This window comes from Prionailurus viverrinus, chromosome B2, assembly GCF_022837055.1.
Source record: "Prionailurus viverrinus isolate Anna chromosome B2, UM_Priviv_1.0, whole genome shotgun sequence".
Lineage (NCBI taxonomy): Eukaryota > Metazoa > Chordata > Mammalia > Carnivora > Felidae > Prionailurus > Prionailurus viverrinus.
Genome location: NC_062565.1, coordinates 42,403,396 through 42,419,620, shown reverse-complemented (window position 1 = coordinate 42,419,620; position 16,225 = coordinate 42,403,396). Strand labels below are relative to the sequence as shown.

The 16,225-nt window shown below is 37.9% G+C and overlaps 1 protein-coding gene across 2 annotated transcripts in view; it reads right to left on the bottom strand.

Moving 5' to 3' along the window:
* Positions 1 to 2,018: 2,018 nt before the first annotated feature.
* The window catches only part of CDC5L (cell division cycle 5 like), a 47,744-nt gene continuing 33,537 nt past the window's right edge, over positions 2,019 to 16,225 (bottom strand). Inside the window, exons 14-16 of one of the 2 annotated variants that reach the window (XM_047859070.1) lie at positions 15,722 to 15,919; positions 3,211 to 3,423; positions 2,019 to 2,449 (exon numbers count right to left, since the gene is read on the bottom strand). In XM_047859070.1, coding sequence (XP_047715026.1) covers positions 2,345 to 2,449; positions 3,211 to 3,423; positions 15,722 to 15,919 — 516 coding nt within the window. In that variant the 3' untranslated portion in view covers positions 2,019 to 2,344. Of the gene's footprint in view, positions 2,450 to 3,210; positions 3,424 to 13,316; positions 13,465 to 15,721; positions 15,920 to 16,225 lie in introns of those variants that run through there. The other variant, XR_007152216.1, reaches the window with a different exon arrangement.

Genomic DNA, 16,225 nt, shown 5'->3' with positions numbered 1-16,225 from the left:
TAGGCTGGAAGTATGTGTGTACTACTTCAGATTTTGAAAACAAAGGGAGTCTTGAATATGAGAGCAACTATTTTAAATCCATATAATTCAAGTCTACACAAGACGCAAGTAAAATGTAAATCTTAAAAAAAAATTTTTTTTTTTAATTATCTACCTGATTCCAGGAGTTCAAAGATTGGTTTAATGTTGGAAAAAAATCGACTGATGATGTCATCACCAAACTAAATGGAAAAAACCCATATGACTATCTTACAAGATACCCAAAAAGTGTATGTGACAAAATTCCAGAGCCAATCCTAATTCAGATTCTTTAAAAACTAAAAATAGATGGGTATTTCCTTTCTAGATAAAGAAGAACTCAAAACAGCCAACCTCAAACGAAAGTATTATGGACATTCCCATGAAAATCAAAAACAAGAATGTCTGCCATCATCGTCATTTAAAACTGTTCTAAACATTTGTGCCAACAAAATATGCAACAAAAATGAAACTACTAGAAGAAACATTACTGCCATTCACAGATGATAAAGTGTTTCCTAGAAAACCCATGTGAAATTATTGAAAAAAGTTCTAGCATTAAAGTGACTAGGTAACTAGAAAAATATATAGTCTGAGGAGACCGCATACTGATTACTGCTCAAGTCCCTGCACCTGCCCCACCAGGACTGCCTCTATCCTGGTTGGAGTCAGTATTATTGTTCGTCTGCCATTACCTTCATGCTCAACTAAGTGGCTTCCCCATCCCCCGTCAGCCTGGTGAGACGTTATGCACTATGACCTCAGGATGTTTCTAAACCAAATCTGATGCCATTCCTTTGCTCAGAATCTTCTCACAGCTTCCCATAATAGAATAAAAACCAAACTTCTTACCAAGGCCTTCTACATATGCCCCTATACGCCCAGGCCTTACTCAAATGCCATTCTTGACACCCTAGCCACCTTGTCTTCCTTCCTCTTCCTCAAATACCCCAAAGGCGCTTTGCCGGCATTGCTCTTCCCCACATCCTATCTTAAATGTTACCCCTTCAAAGACCTCTTCTGATCACCCAAACTAAAGTCGCCATCCAGTCACTGTCTCCCATCACCCGATTTTAATTCCCTCCATAGAATCAAAGCTCATGATCTGATACTTTTCCCTGTATGTTGAGTATCTCCTCCCACTAATGTCACCTCCATGAGAGCAAGAAGTTTGTCTTAACTCTTTATCTCCAGCACTTAAATAAGTGTCTGGCACTTAAGAAGAGTCACTCAAAAAACATCTGAATTTCAGTCGCCTATCATCATTCCCAATGGACTGTAAGCTCCACAAACTAGGAGTCATACCTACTTTACTCACTGTTCTATCTCCATGACTCTGACACTGGGCGGTTAATAAATTACCTGATAACTGAATAAATCCTTCCTTCCCTCCTTTTAATCCCTAGGATTAAGATGGGGAAATATTCCTGGTATGTCCAACATACTGTTGGTCTATACTGAACTTGTAGCCAACTAATAACTATCCCAAACGATTTCATGTGAATAATAAAGTCTGGTCTTCCCACTTCTACCAATTCCCAAAACTCTACACTTGTGTAATTAGGATAAACACAAAGCTTTAATAAAGTGTGATAGCCTTACTGAAATTAATCTTCAACACACCTTTGCAGAAAAGACATTTGAAAGAACCTAACAGGTCAATAAAAATGAAATCTTTTGAGTCCTAATCCATAAACTGTGTGAGTAGCTGGGCAAAGAAGAGAACTTCTTAAAATTATACTTGAAAAAAATCCAAAAAACAAAAAAACAAACCCTGAGGTATTAAAATGTTAATCCATCTTGTCAGTGTATAGAGAAATGAGTGCCCTGTGCTAAAACTAGCGAGGCCACAAAAGGACTGCCTCTGAAGGAATTAAGATACCGGATCACCATTCTGATCACCCAAGAGTTACTCATTAAATATGACACAGAGTACACGCTTGCTGGTTTGTGGGCACTCTAAGTATCTAATTACTTCAAACAAAAGGCTACACTCACAATTCTTTTATTTTGTTTTTATTCAAGAGTTTACTCACAGGCAGCACTTTAAAACCAGGCTTTTAAAATTAAAGGCCAAAACTAAAAAAATTTTTGCAAATATGACACTGCTAAAAGAATGATCATCTTAATAATTTAAACCCTAAAACATTTTGTGGAGTTAAAGTCTTTATACATAGACTATGTAAGATCAATATCATTTAAAGTAAACAACTGAAAAACCACAGATCGTGGGCAAATTTGTCAACGAAGATAATCATCAGTTTCAGCCTTCCAGAGTATGAAAACCAGCAATTAATTCATCCTGTGACAGAGTATAAACTATGCTTCAGAATTTGGACTTTAAAGTCTCTTTCTCCAGCAGCAGATCAGCATATCTATGCTGAAGTTCTTTTTCTCTTTCCTGTTGTCGCTGAACATCTTCTTTTAGACACTTGAAGAGACAAAAATATTAAATCATTATTTCGTATGTAAGCACGCAATGAAAATTAAAAATATCTTATGGCACTTTATCATCTTACGAACAGAAGGGTTAAGTCATGACTCTTAAAGAGAGACGTATTCCCCAGAGAAACAAGGAAGAACAACTACTTATGCTCTAAAGCCAGTACTACAACCGTTCTTTGGTCATACGACTACCACCTTGTTGGGAAAATCTCTGCTAGCTCAAATACACAAGCCACTGCTGCCCTATCAGTACCCACAAATGCACCTCGATAAGCCCTCACGGCCCTTTATCTGGGAAGGGACTATCATGCACACTTTGGAAATAAAAGTCAAACCAGATCTGGCCAGAGGAATTTCATGCTGTACAATGACCAGCTATATTCCCAGCATTCTAAATTACAAAACAGACAACGGTTTAATGTACCTCAGAGAGCTGTAAAAATGGGATGCAATTAGGTTTCAGGGGGACAAATCACAAGGGTTACTTATTCTATTTCACCGTGTATCTATATGCAAACCAGAAAACCAGTAAAGGAAAAGCCATTGTATCCACCACTGGCCTGGTCTATCCACCTATACACAGACAATTCTAGATAAGAAAGTCAAAAACTTCAGGCTCTCACTGAAAAAAGCCAGACAGTATCAACTCCAGAGATAAATCTGCACAGGAGAAAGAAAAAAACAGGAAAGCCCTGGTAATTTTTTGCAGTTCTCTTTTTAAGCAATGCTGCAAGGCAATGATGTTACCTCTAGCCTCCGGGGAATAGCAGAATCTTCGTGTTTCTTGAGTTCTTCAAAAGTGCGTAACTCCAAGTAAGCCTGCTCGATTTGGTCCCATAAGTCATTCAACTGTTTCATAAGCCCCATAGCACGAGACTGGTAACCCCCAAGCAAAATTTTCATCTTCTTTTCCATCTTTGCAGCTCTCTTGGCTTCCGTTGTCATGTGACCCCTGTTTATCTGGGGGAGCAGGGGAAGATCACATCAGCAGACATGAGAAAAGCAGGCTAAATAACAGAAAAGGCCCTGTTGGTTCATCTACCTCCTCAAAGCCAAGACGCATTAGAATTCCTCATACTTGAGCTACCATAACACAAAATGTGGCCTAAGAAGGATTTGTCTTGCACTGGAAGGGTTGTACAGTGTAGTCCCAAATAATCGATTTGTAATAATCTCACCCATAATTCAATTTCAAAGCAGGCTTGAATTTCACAGTGCAAGAAAAACTAACCTGCGCTTCTGAAAATAACTTCTGCTATCATTAATCTGCATGGATTTGGGGACTGGCAGAGACCCGTCTTCACCAGCTTCATCCCCAAAACGCGTTGCTATACAATATGACGACTACAGCTAAGACTCCTGTATGACGTACCGGGAAGTTGTTACAAGAGTAAATCTGAAGATCACAAGAGAAAATGTTTTTCTTTCTCTGTTTTCTTCTTCCTTTTCTTTACATTTTATCTATGTGAGATGACAGATTTTTAACTGAGACGAGACTGTGATAATCATTTCACAATATATGTAAGTCAAACCATCATGCTGAATGTCCTAAGTTTATACAAGGATGGATGCCAATTATTTCTCAGTAAAAGTGGAGAAAATGCACTTCTATATTATACATCCAGTACATTTTTAATAACTGAATAACAACCAATTACTGCACCACAGTTGTAATCAAAATGTAACCCCCTCAAACGATAAAACTACTGGTTATTTTTATAATGTTATAATTCTAAATTTGGCATAAAACCCATACAGGAAAAACAATGCCACATTTGGCAAAGAAAAAAATACTTAGTTTTGGTACAGTGAAAAGACACCATAAAATTGAGAGATGGCATGGGGCGCCTGGGTGGCGCAGTCGGTTAAGCGTCCGACTTCAGCCAGGTCATGATCTCGCGGTCCGGGAGTTCGAGCCCCGCGTCGGGCTCTGGGCTGATGATGGCTCAGAGCCTGGAGCCTGTTTCCGATTCTGTGTCTCCCTCTCTCTCTGCCCCTCCCCCGTTCATGCTCTGTCTCTCTCTGTCCCAAAAATAAATAAATGTCGAAAAAAAAAAAAAATTTTTAAAAAAAAAAAAATTGAGAGATGGCAGTTTTCCTATTAAATATGTATACTGGGCACCGATGGGCTGCCTCCTCGGCTCACTCTAAAATTAGGGGAAAAGAGTTCAAAATATACAAACTCACAAAAGAACAGGAGAAGGACAATGAACAGGAGCAAGATATCAACAAAATTCTAGAGCTGAAGCAGGACAGAGAAGGCCCCAGTTGAGAGAGAACGAGAGAGTCCAAGGAGAGATGGATGAGAAGGGTTTGAAAAGGTATGTAATGCAGAATCCCATCCACATGGCACCTACGCCAGGTATCTAGTCTACGTCCCACAGTATATAACCACATCATATTTTAAAGTGATCTGCAAATGCACATACGACACTTACAACTGTGAGGTCAAAGCCTTAAGAGTAACTATTAAATCTGTTAGCTTCTTATATTCAATCTGTGTTAATTTATTATCTATGTCTGTCCGTTCCTTTCCTCTCTCCCTCCCTCCCCTTACTTCACCTCTCTCCACTCTCTTCCACTCCCCCTCAAACTGATTTCATCAAGTGACTCCAAAACTAAGTAGTTTCAAGATAACATACACCCAAATGATAACCCATAATTCATAACAATGTAACTATAAACAAGGAAGACCATGTGACAATGTAAATACTCTTTTTTTTCTAAGATACCAAATGTGGAATAAATAGGATAGGGATAAGTAAACAGAAATGGTACCACGGATAAATGTCAAATGCAAAATAACTGATAGGAAAAACTATACATAGGATGTTTTATTAAAATATTTAGAAACCATATAATCACCAAAACAAATATATAGCTTTCCAAAATAACAACTTTGAAACATCCACTTCAATGCCTAATATCCGATTTAAAAATAAACACATCAATTACAATGCTTTATGGTTAGAATATATAAGAACACCAAAAAATTAAAATGTTCCTCAAGGGCACCTGGGTGGCTCAGTCAGGTAAGCATCCAACTCTTGGTTTCGGCTCAGGTCATGATCTCATGGTTCCATGAGTTCAAGCCCCCTCATCGATCTCCGCACTGACAGTGCAAAGCCTGCTTGGGACTCTCTCGCTCTCCCTCTCTCTCTGCCGCTCGCTCCCTCCCCCCACCCCTCGCTCTCGCTCTCAAAATAAATAAATAGATAATAAATAAAGTAAAATAAAACATAATAAAATATTCCTCAAAATACAAAGTATAGTTGAGCCTTGAACAACATAGGTTTGAACTGCACAGGTCCTCTCACATGGACTTTTTATAATACTGTAAATGTATTTTCTCTTATAATTTTAATAACATATTCTTTTCTCTAGCTTACTTTACTACAGGAACACAGGGCATAATACATACACAATAGAAAATATGCGTAAATTGACTTTATGTTATCAGTAAGGTGCCCCAGTCAACAGCAGGCTGTAAGTTTTGGGGGAGCCAAGCCATGCATGAATTTTGAACTGGGGGGCAGGGGGCAGTCAGCGGCCATAAACCCCGTGTTGTTCAAGGGTCAAGTGTATACTTTTACCGGAAAAGTAACACTTCATACCTATCCACCTCCAGCTTCGTTTATTAAAAGTCAAAGTCAAATAAGCCTGTGGGGTGGAAAGAACGAACATGTTGCATGTCCACGCCTTGCCTTAAAAATGTGAGATGGATCTAAAATTAAAATACAGCTTTTTAACAACCATTTATATCTTCGGCATTTTATACAAGTTAATAAGCTTGTATTCCTCTGCAATTCATTTGAAGAATAAATCCAAGAACAAACAATGTCCTTTATAAAGGGGCCACTTTCCTCTAATAGATAGCAAATCAAAGTAAGTTCCATGGCAGTTGTATGTCTTCTAAGGAAATACTGTGTGAAGTCAAGGCAGCACAGTGTAGTGGGAGAGTGAGCCGTTCTTTCCTCGCAGCACAGCCACCCAACTGTTGTGAATCGATACAAGTTATTTAACCTGTCTCCATTTCTCCATCAGTAAAATGGCAGTCACTACTAAGTTATTATGAAGCTTAAATAAGATAATGTACGTAAAAGCTCTTAGCCACCCAGTGACTGGCACAGAGTATGCAGTTAACAAATGTCAGCTCTGATTACAATTATTTCATATATACTAAGAGTTTAACCATTTTGATCTCCTCTCTAATGGACCAAGGGACTAATGATGAGGCTTTCAAACCTTCTTTAAAATTCCAACCTTAATTAAAAAATGACCTGGAATCCTTGCTGGAAATAAAACAAGGAAAAATAGCTGTTCCTTCTTTAAGAGAGCAGTTTGCCTCATGAGGACAACCATACCAAGTAACACGTACTCAAACACATTTCTCAAGCCAGTGGTTTTCAATCCCAGCTAAACTTTAGAATTACCTGTAGAGAAACCCAGAGATGCTTATTTAAATGGTCTCAGACTTTGGTATTTTTAAAGCCCCCAAATGATTCTCCTGGACAATCAGGATAGAGAATCTGTTTCAACCACTGTCATTACAGAAGCTGGACATCAATCAGCTGTTTTCTCTGAACTAGACCCACCAAAAAGCTCTCACTCCCAATAATAAGTGAACTAAATCAATGAGTTGCATGCAGTTCCTTAAATATAATACAGAATGTTCTAAGATACTCTAATCACATGTGGATTCAAATAAGCATTCCAAAAGCCTTACCAGTACAGAATTTCAAATACACATAGCACATTTTTAAAAAAATAGACATACAAATTTTCATTTTCATTGGTCAAGATAATCCAGTTAACTATACGCTGCACTCCATGGATATTCAATTTCCAATTTGGTGCAATAGCTTAATACTTATGTTCCAAAAGTGTTTAATTAGTCATCAAGGCACATTTACTATGACTGGTACCTTGAATCCGGGGAATACCTTGCCTCGTACAGTTGAGTCATTTATGCTTCCCAAACTATCAAGGATTTTAAAACTACTAAGCTGCTAGGTTCCATTTCACGCCAACAATTTAATTTAGCTCAAGTTTTATATAAAATCTTCTGGCTCGAACGCTGTGCTAAGATTTCAAGCAAATATGGAAATAAATGATACCCCAAAAAATTAAGTACAGGAAAAAATTTAGTCGAGTAACTATATAAATTTAATCACTAAAAGTATAAAGAAGAAATTAAATGCAGCTTTTAATATTCAATTTAAGCTCAGTTACTTTAACACTTATCATCTTATCATCTGATCATTAAAATGTGAAGGAAGAGATCTGTACACTTTGTAAAATGTTCTATGACTGCTCAATGTGCTTTAGGAGGGAAAAAACTAACCTATAAGGCTGGCATTTTTCTAGCAACAAGAAATCACAAGCATGAAATAAATGCATATGCAAATTAGTCCAACCCCCCCCCCCCCCCCATACACTACAGAAACATTAAAGTCCAACAGGATATAAGACCTTATTGTTTAAAATACAAAAAATCAGGGATGCCTGCTTGGCTCAGTCAGTTGACCACCCAACTTTTGATTTAGGCTCAGGTCATGATCCAAAAGTTGTGGGATCAAGCCCTGCATCTGGCTCCACTGCTTAATATTCTCTCTCCCCCTCTGCCCCTCTCCCACACTTGCTCACTCTTTCTAAAATAAAGAAAATTTTTAAAGATTTTAAAATACAAAAAAAACAAAACAAAAAAAAACAGGGAAAAAAAAAGATTCTGATTTAATCATATTCGTGTTTCTAAACCTTTTTTTAAAAATTAAGTATTCACGGGGCGCCTGGAGGGCTCAGTTGGTCGAGCATCTGACTTTAGCTCAGACCATGATCTCACAGTTCGTGGATTCAAGCCCTGCATTGGGCTCTGTGCTGACAGCTCAGAGCCTGGAGCCTGCTTTGGATTCTGTGTCTCCCTCTCTCTCGGCTCTTCCCCCACTCGCTGTGTCTCCCTCTCAAAAATAAATAAATGTAAAAAAAAATTTTTTAATAAAAAAAATATATATTAAGTATTAGCAACTGCCCTTCCTGAAGGACAACTTATTTTAAATTTTTTTTTTTAATTTTTTTTTCAACGTTTATTTTTATTTTGGGGACAGAGAGAGACAGAGCATGAACAGGGGAGGGGCAGAGAGAGAGGGAGACACAGAATCGGAAACAGGCTCCAGCCTCTGAGCCATCAGCCCAGAGCCCGACGCGGGGCTCGAACTCACGGACCGCGAGATCGTGACCTGGCTGAAGTCGGACGCTTAACCGACTGCGCCACCCAGGCGCCCCAAGGACAACTTATTTTAAACAAAACGATATTGGCTTAAGGAGCTTGGATGGTACATTAGAGCTGACTTACAAAAAGTTCTCAAAATTTTTTTTCAAATCCTTATCTGCACTATAGATATGCACTTCAAATTCCTCTTCAAACATCTAACAGAGGGGTACAGAGGGGTAGCTGGGTGGCTCAGTCACTTGAGCATCCAGCTGGCGCAGGTCCTGATCTCACAGTTGGTGAGTTTGTGCCCCACATGGGGCTCGCTCCTGTCAGCACAGAGCCCACTCCAGATCCTCTGTCCCCCTCTCCATCTGCCCCTCTCCCACTCGTGCGCGAGCTCTCTTTCTCTCTCACAAATACTAACAGAGACGATAGTGGAGACAGGATTAAATATTTTGTTAACTTGTCACTAGACAAACCTACCAAATATGGTTATAATGGAAGTCTATGCTTTAAATACATATCTATATTTCTAATATCTATGAGGAAATTAAAGTAGGCAACACTTGATATAATTAAAGCTGACTACGCCCAAAATAAAAGAGTAAAATTCAATCCAAGAGATGAATGAGACTATATCTACATATAAGTGTGTAGGGACACCAAGACGACAAATTTCATGTACCATAACTGTTTTACAATACAATGTCTGGAATTTGGTTCAAAATAGTGGGGAAGGGAGAATGCCATATGAAAACAAAAGTGGCGGTGAGTTGATACAGCTGGATGATAACACTGGAGGACTCATTAAACTAATCCACTTCAGGATGTATTTGAAAACTCCCATAATAAAAGGTTTTATAAAATTCAAATTCAAGATCTACTGCAGAGGCTATTTAAGACTGTACACCACAAACCATGAAACACCAATACAATGAAATATAAGAGACATCAAAATTTACATGTCAACGATTTTAGCACACCAGATGTATATATGAAATGTTAAATTAAAATCCACAATTACGTTAAGATCCATTTATACTAACCAAGATCTGAGCCTTCAGTTCTTACTCAATCTCTGCGAAAATCAACCCATATCTCCAATTTCAGAGAGTCATCAAAACTTCTAGAATAAAAACTCAGCCACCCTGCTGTTCAAGGTAACAAAGTTACTTCATGACACCTAAAAGTATCAAACCAAGTTTAATCCAATTTAGACAACACTAACGGTGGTTAACAGACCTGAAGAGACATGGGAATTCCCATTTGCTAAAACTTGCTATTTGCTAGGCACACAGTATCTCACTTAATCTTACATTATCTCAAACTCTCACTTCCGTGAGATAAGAACTACTACCCACCCTAATTTTACAGGTAAGTATGAGGAAATACGAGGCTCAGAGACAGTAAGTAACTTGCCCTAGGCCACATGGCCACTAAGTGATGAAGCTATGAAGTATGTCCTACTTGAAAGTTCAACACACCACTACTAATAAACCGAATGTCCCCTCTGCCTCAGCCCGTGAAATGCAAACATGCCTGAAGAAATTCAAGCTGTGGGACTGAATGGCTTAATGCCATCAGACAGTTCCCTGAAAAACAAGTTATTCTAGACACATGTAAACAAGATCTTAATTAATGGATCTGCCCATCACTCTTTCCCTGATTGAGACATTAACCTACAAGAGTTTTATTTGCCACTTGAGAAAAGCTTTGACTTTCCTCAGCTTATCCTTTTAAATTCCTAACTCTTCTATTCTTAACAAGCTATAAAATTATAAGAACACAAACATTTCTCAGAAAAAATTTACAGGGAAAAAAAATGTTATTTAACAACTTCTCAAGAAGTTGGGCAGAATATAACTAGCATAATTGGGGATTTCACCAAACCAGATCTTTGCCACAACTCTATAAATGAGAGCAAGTGATCAGGTCTTTTTAAAATGGTATTTGTAATATGTTATTAAATCTACAAAGTAGTATATGATGATTCCAATTCAGTTTTAAACATCTTCCTCCTTTCATCCACACACAGATGCATACAGTAATTTTTTTCTACATTTAATTATACACACACACACATATATTAATAGATATACACACACATACATATCCCTCAAAATGTATAAGGCGATTATGTTTGGATGGTAGGCTTCTTTTCAAATTGTTTTTTAATTTCTTTTTAAATTTTCTACAAAGTACAGGTATTATTTTTAGAAAAACGTCCACAAATGTTATTTTTTAAATGCATAGAAGAGAAACTGTCTAAAAAAGGCTGGCCAGAGACCAATGGAAAACTGATGGTCCCCAGGAGATGAATCAGTGGAACCGTAAGTGTTTCCTCGGGTCATTACAAAAGGGGGCTGTATGGGACTTATAAAAGTGTAATTGTTACTCTCAAACTCACTAAGTTTGTTAAGGTTACTAAGCTTAAGTAATTCCAAAATAAACACATTATCCTTGGGTCTCCAATACTGTCTTCAGTTAAAGTCTGTTACAGTGAGGTTCAGAAACATTAAGAGCATCCCTCAGTGAAACTCTTGCTTGGAGGCCCAGAATATAACTTTACACCACTGGAAAAACAGGTTTAAGGATACCCAAAATAAATACATAGTTGATGGCAGCTCCACTTCCTAGTCCATCGTTTAGCAATATGATCCTATGGTAGTAACGATGTGGTTCAACCACCAAAATGTTTGCAAACAACAAGAGCCCAGCAGTGCCTTTCCTTTCATCTCTATACTACTCGCTAGCATTAAATCGTATCAGTGAACCTTCTCCACACTGACGAGATGCAGGTCCAAGCATGTGATTATTGCTTGCATCTACCAGAGTTAGCATCCACCAGACTGCATCCCGGCAAAGCAAGCTAAACAGTAAGGCAAAAAACCTTACCAAAAACCTTTCCGAGAACAGTAATGTACCAACAAAGCAATACCAAGAGCACCTGACATCTGCCATGAGCTAGGAAATGAAACACATAAACTGCATGAAAGAAATTCAACTCAACGTTGAGGCATAACAGAAGCAACACGACTGTACCAAGGAGATCTCTGGCCCAGCTCTTCTTGATAGAAAAAGCAAGAAATCTGCCAGTGCCCTTAAGGGTCAAAGCACAGAGCAGAATTTGAGAAAGGGAGCATTCCAGAGTACCAGAAACTTCTCTCCTGTGCCCCATGTCACCCCTCCCCCACACGCACAAGAGAACATAAACCTGCCGAGTTACTTCAACATACAGTCCTCCATCCAGATTTGCCCAACAACTTGATCCTTACCCTAAATTTTCACTCTTTAAAGTATTAAGGGAATTTTTTCCTATATAAAAATATCTGACTTTATAAATAAAGTCACTGAGAAAATATGATCCATTGTACAGCCAATTTTGCTGAAATATAACCATTCAGTAAAGTCAGGGGTGCTCCTAAGAGTTCTACAAGTACACTGAGAAAGACGTGTTATCTGTGTTTTTCAAGTTACTTTATTTCCAAGAAGTCGATGTTACATAATATTTCTTGACTAAGTTGACTGTGCCAGTAAAATACAGAGAGAAGTATTACTTCTGGACCTAGTTTCCACCTCTAAGGAAAGCCTTTCCATTTTTATAGCTAACATGACAAAATCTACTTTTCAGCCAAACTTCCTCAACGCAGTTTAGATACTATTTCAAATACTATTAAATTTAATAGCAGGCCTAAATTCAGACTTCTCTTTTCACTTTTGCACCTCCTGGAAATTATTTCACTCAAAATAATTATGTCTTCAGACGATTTCCTATTTCCACTTAAAGTGGAAACAAATTAGAACACTTCAAATTCTATTTGCACTTCCCAAATACAGTAATGACTCATTTATCTGGCATCATCAGAAAATGAGGTTCTCCTCCACATGAAGCATTTTCCAGATAACTGATGTCCACAAGAGCATAGAGCTTGTCCGCGTTGTTCCTGCTACGCTCCCAGGTGCTAGAACAACGGCTGGCACATATTAGATGCTCAGTAATAGTCACTGAACATACGATCACATCAAGGACTATAAAGTCCCTTCATTTTTTACCATTTGATACAAAATTTTCCTACTATTTTAGGCATCCTTCTTTAAAAATATATATATAACAGTGAGCAGAAATTAACCATTTTTTTTAAATATCTGGGGCATCACTACAGATAGCGATCACTCTGCTCTCCCACCACACACCCATAATGCCCTCAGAAGCTAATAAAATACTGTATCTAAATGGCCTCGACATGCTATGCTTTCTAACTTTTCCTTTTCTGATATTAGTTATCATTTCTGTTTGCTGCTGCTGCTGCCTTGTTTGACACACAAATGTATGGCACAGTTCTAAAATTAATTCTGCCTCCAAAGCAGAATAAAACACATGAACTTGGTTACAACTCAGAAGTCTTTCCCACTTACTTCTGACCTGTGACTACTTTCTGATTCCATTTATTTAACAGACTCCTTACACCACCCACCACATTCTACATAAAATCTGAGATGGTTCCATTAGTTTTAAGTGAGTATCCTAAGGATTTTCATTTAAATTCTGCATTTCAAATACTAATCATGAGTAATGGCTCAAAGACCCAGCTCCAATATAAACCTCAGGGCATATTTTTTAATCCATTTAGGAGACACCAACCACGACAAAGCTGGATTTCATCTTGCTTGATACACTGTGATAGGGCCATAATTTAGATTCGCTGTTCCAAAGTTCATGACAGCAAAAATCAAACACACTGGCAGCCATGGTGTATTGTGCTTGCACAGAAAGGCATATCTCCCTGAACCTAAGAGTGGAAAGAATAATTTAAGTATAGCATTTAGTTTATATAATACAACTGGAGTTCCTTCCCCACAACAAACTTTGAATAGTGTTTATAATTTAGCAATCAACTGAAATGATGAAAGAATTACCACAATTGAAATAAAATATTTATGTATTTCAAACCAGGAGAATTGTGTCTTCAAAAACTAAAATAAGCTAACACAAGCCTAGTTCTGAATTAGGGACGGATACAAATAAAATGGGGGAGTTGTTTATTTGGGTTTTTGAGTCTCTTTTCTTCTTTTTAAAGATTTAATGAACTTTCATTTGGAATAAGTGTAGTTTACTAAATTAAAGGATTTGATTACATATTCTTTAAAAGTAACTAGCTGGGTAAACAATAAAGTAAGTTATCCAGAAGTCAAGAAAAGAAAAATTACTTCAGACTGTTTTATGAATATTCTTCCAAAATCACCAATCCTTCAACAAAAATAGTTCAACGGAAGATTTCAGTTCCTGGTACTGAACTGAACAAAGAGAGCCACATGTTTTTAATGGTTGCTCATAAACGACCCAAATAAATCTCCAAAAGAACGGCAGTGGTTCTTTCTGTATTTTTCCCTTCAAAACTCACAAGACCAATTCAACATAAAAATAAAAATTACTGTACTTTATGGCACCACTCACTTCGTGACACATTTATTTGCTGTCACGAAAGTTAGTGCCTCAGCAAAGTAAATGAGATTTAGGGAAAAACTCTTTTTATATTTTAAAGAGCACAAAATGTCCTTACCACGTGGGGCAGAAAACGTTTACCCACCTCAAATGAGAAGATTTTCAAACTAAGTGAGAGACCAAAGTATTTATATATAAAGGTTACAAGAAAGCTTTCCAAATAGCTTTCTAATCAATTACAATGCTGACCTTAGATCAGGATTACACTGCTAACTACCACTTATAAATAAACGAAGCCAACACAACAGAAAATGTAACTCAAAATGTGCCCACTGATGTTCTACTTTCCCTGACTTTAAAGCCCAAATTAAAACACAGAACAACAGCACACCCTGCTGGAAGTTAGCGGTACAATGGAGTAACAAGCAGCAACTGGGCTGCAAAGATTTCACCCACGATGAGAATTACTTCAAAGAGAAACTAATTTCCCACTAAGAGATAAAAGAGGCTCAAAGGCATTAACCACCAGATGCCTGTATGTGTAGTCTTAAAGGTAAAATTAAGACTTAGAATAATTTCATATTACAAGAACTCTTTTTCCTGTTCATTTCCCTAGCCCCACATGATACCAACCACTCCAAGTGGTACTACTATTTTTAACTCTAAATAAAAATATTTTCCAATTTGCTTTCTGTAAAGAGAAATTAGTAATCACAAAGGAGAAAATTGAGGCCATTTCTGCATGTGACTGCCTGAAGCACCCTTTTCTCCCCACCCTACCCTAGCCTCAGAAACATCCCTGAAGATCACCTTGAAAAATCCACAAGACAGCCCAGTGGTCCATGAACCACAATTTACATGCCATTGGCCAAATCCCTGCACAGATTCTGGAATTCAAAACCTGCAGACTATATTAAGAAACCATGTGCCATGAAACTCCCATCTAGTACATTTCAACATTTCCTCAGATGTGAAAAAAATCACAGAAGCCATTATCTAAGATAATCCAGCTCGGTGCTCTCTCTCTAACAAACCCAAAGGAATCAGAGAATGAACAGAAAGGAACCAAAGTTACATGAATGTGCTCTCTTGGCTCCAGAAAAAAAAGCTCCTTGGTACCACTGAGATCCTTCTTTACAGAAAACAAGCTATTCTAGCATTGATGGACATTGTTCTGGGTGACCAGTGTTAACTTCTTGTCTTCCTTGCTCCCACATTTAAAAGGTCCTGTTTGACCTGTGATCAACCTGGAGGGCACCATTCTTTATCATAAAGGCCAGCAATTCTGAAAAATTAATGAAAGCCAAACAAGACCAAACACTTTAGTACAGTTTTCCCTCTAGAGCTGCAAAAGCAAGGGGCACTCAGCTGGCTCAGTCAGAAGAGCATGCAACTGTTGATCATGGGGTCGTGAGTTTGAGCCCCATACTGAGTGTAGACATCACTAAACAAAAGAAATAGGCTTTAAAAAAAAAAAAAGGCAAGAATTGCAAAACCAGTAACTACCTCAGGTCTATTTTTCTGTAATTGTCTCCAGTGGTTATTACTTGGTCCATTGTCTCAATCAGGGCACATTTAAATTAGAATTTTAAAAGGATACCAACCTCAAGCCTCTTTTCAAGTGACTCGATTCTGTCCTTTTTGCTAGCTAAGTTGGCCCGTGTGTAGCGGCTCTGCCCAGGAAGATACAAAACTTGACTGTAGCATTCTTCCCACACCTGGTTATAAGCTTCACTTGAGAGTTCTCCGTGGCTCATACCTTGTTTCACCACTTCCATCTCCTGTACCAAAACATCCTGGGCCTGTGTACAGTAATAATTTCAGTAAGCTTGGGTACCAGAATTACTTGCTATCAAGAGAGAACTTTAAAAAACTAATTTTTCCTCTTTCTTTGGGTAAAGGCAAGGTGTTGTGGTTGACTGTTTTTTTTTGTTTTCGTTTTGGAAGGGGGGAACAATATCTAAACAAAATGAATTAAGAAGCCAGTAAGTTGACGCAGACTGATTTGAAAGTCAAGCTTCCATATATCACCAATAAACATCTTTGCCTTCACTCTATTATTAACAGTAGCTACCATTTCTTGGACATCTACTCTATGCCGAGAACTC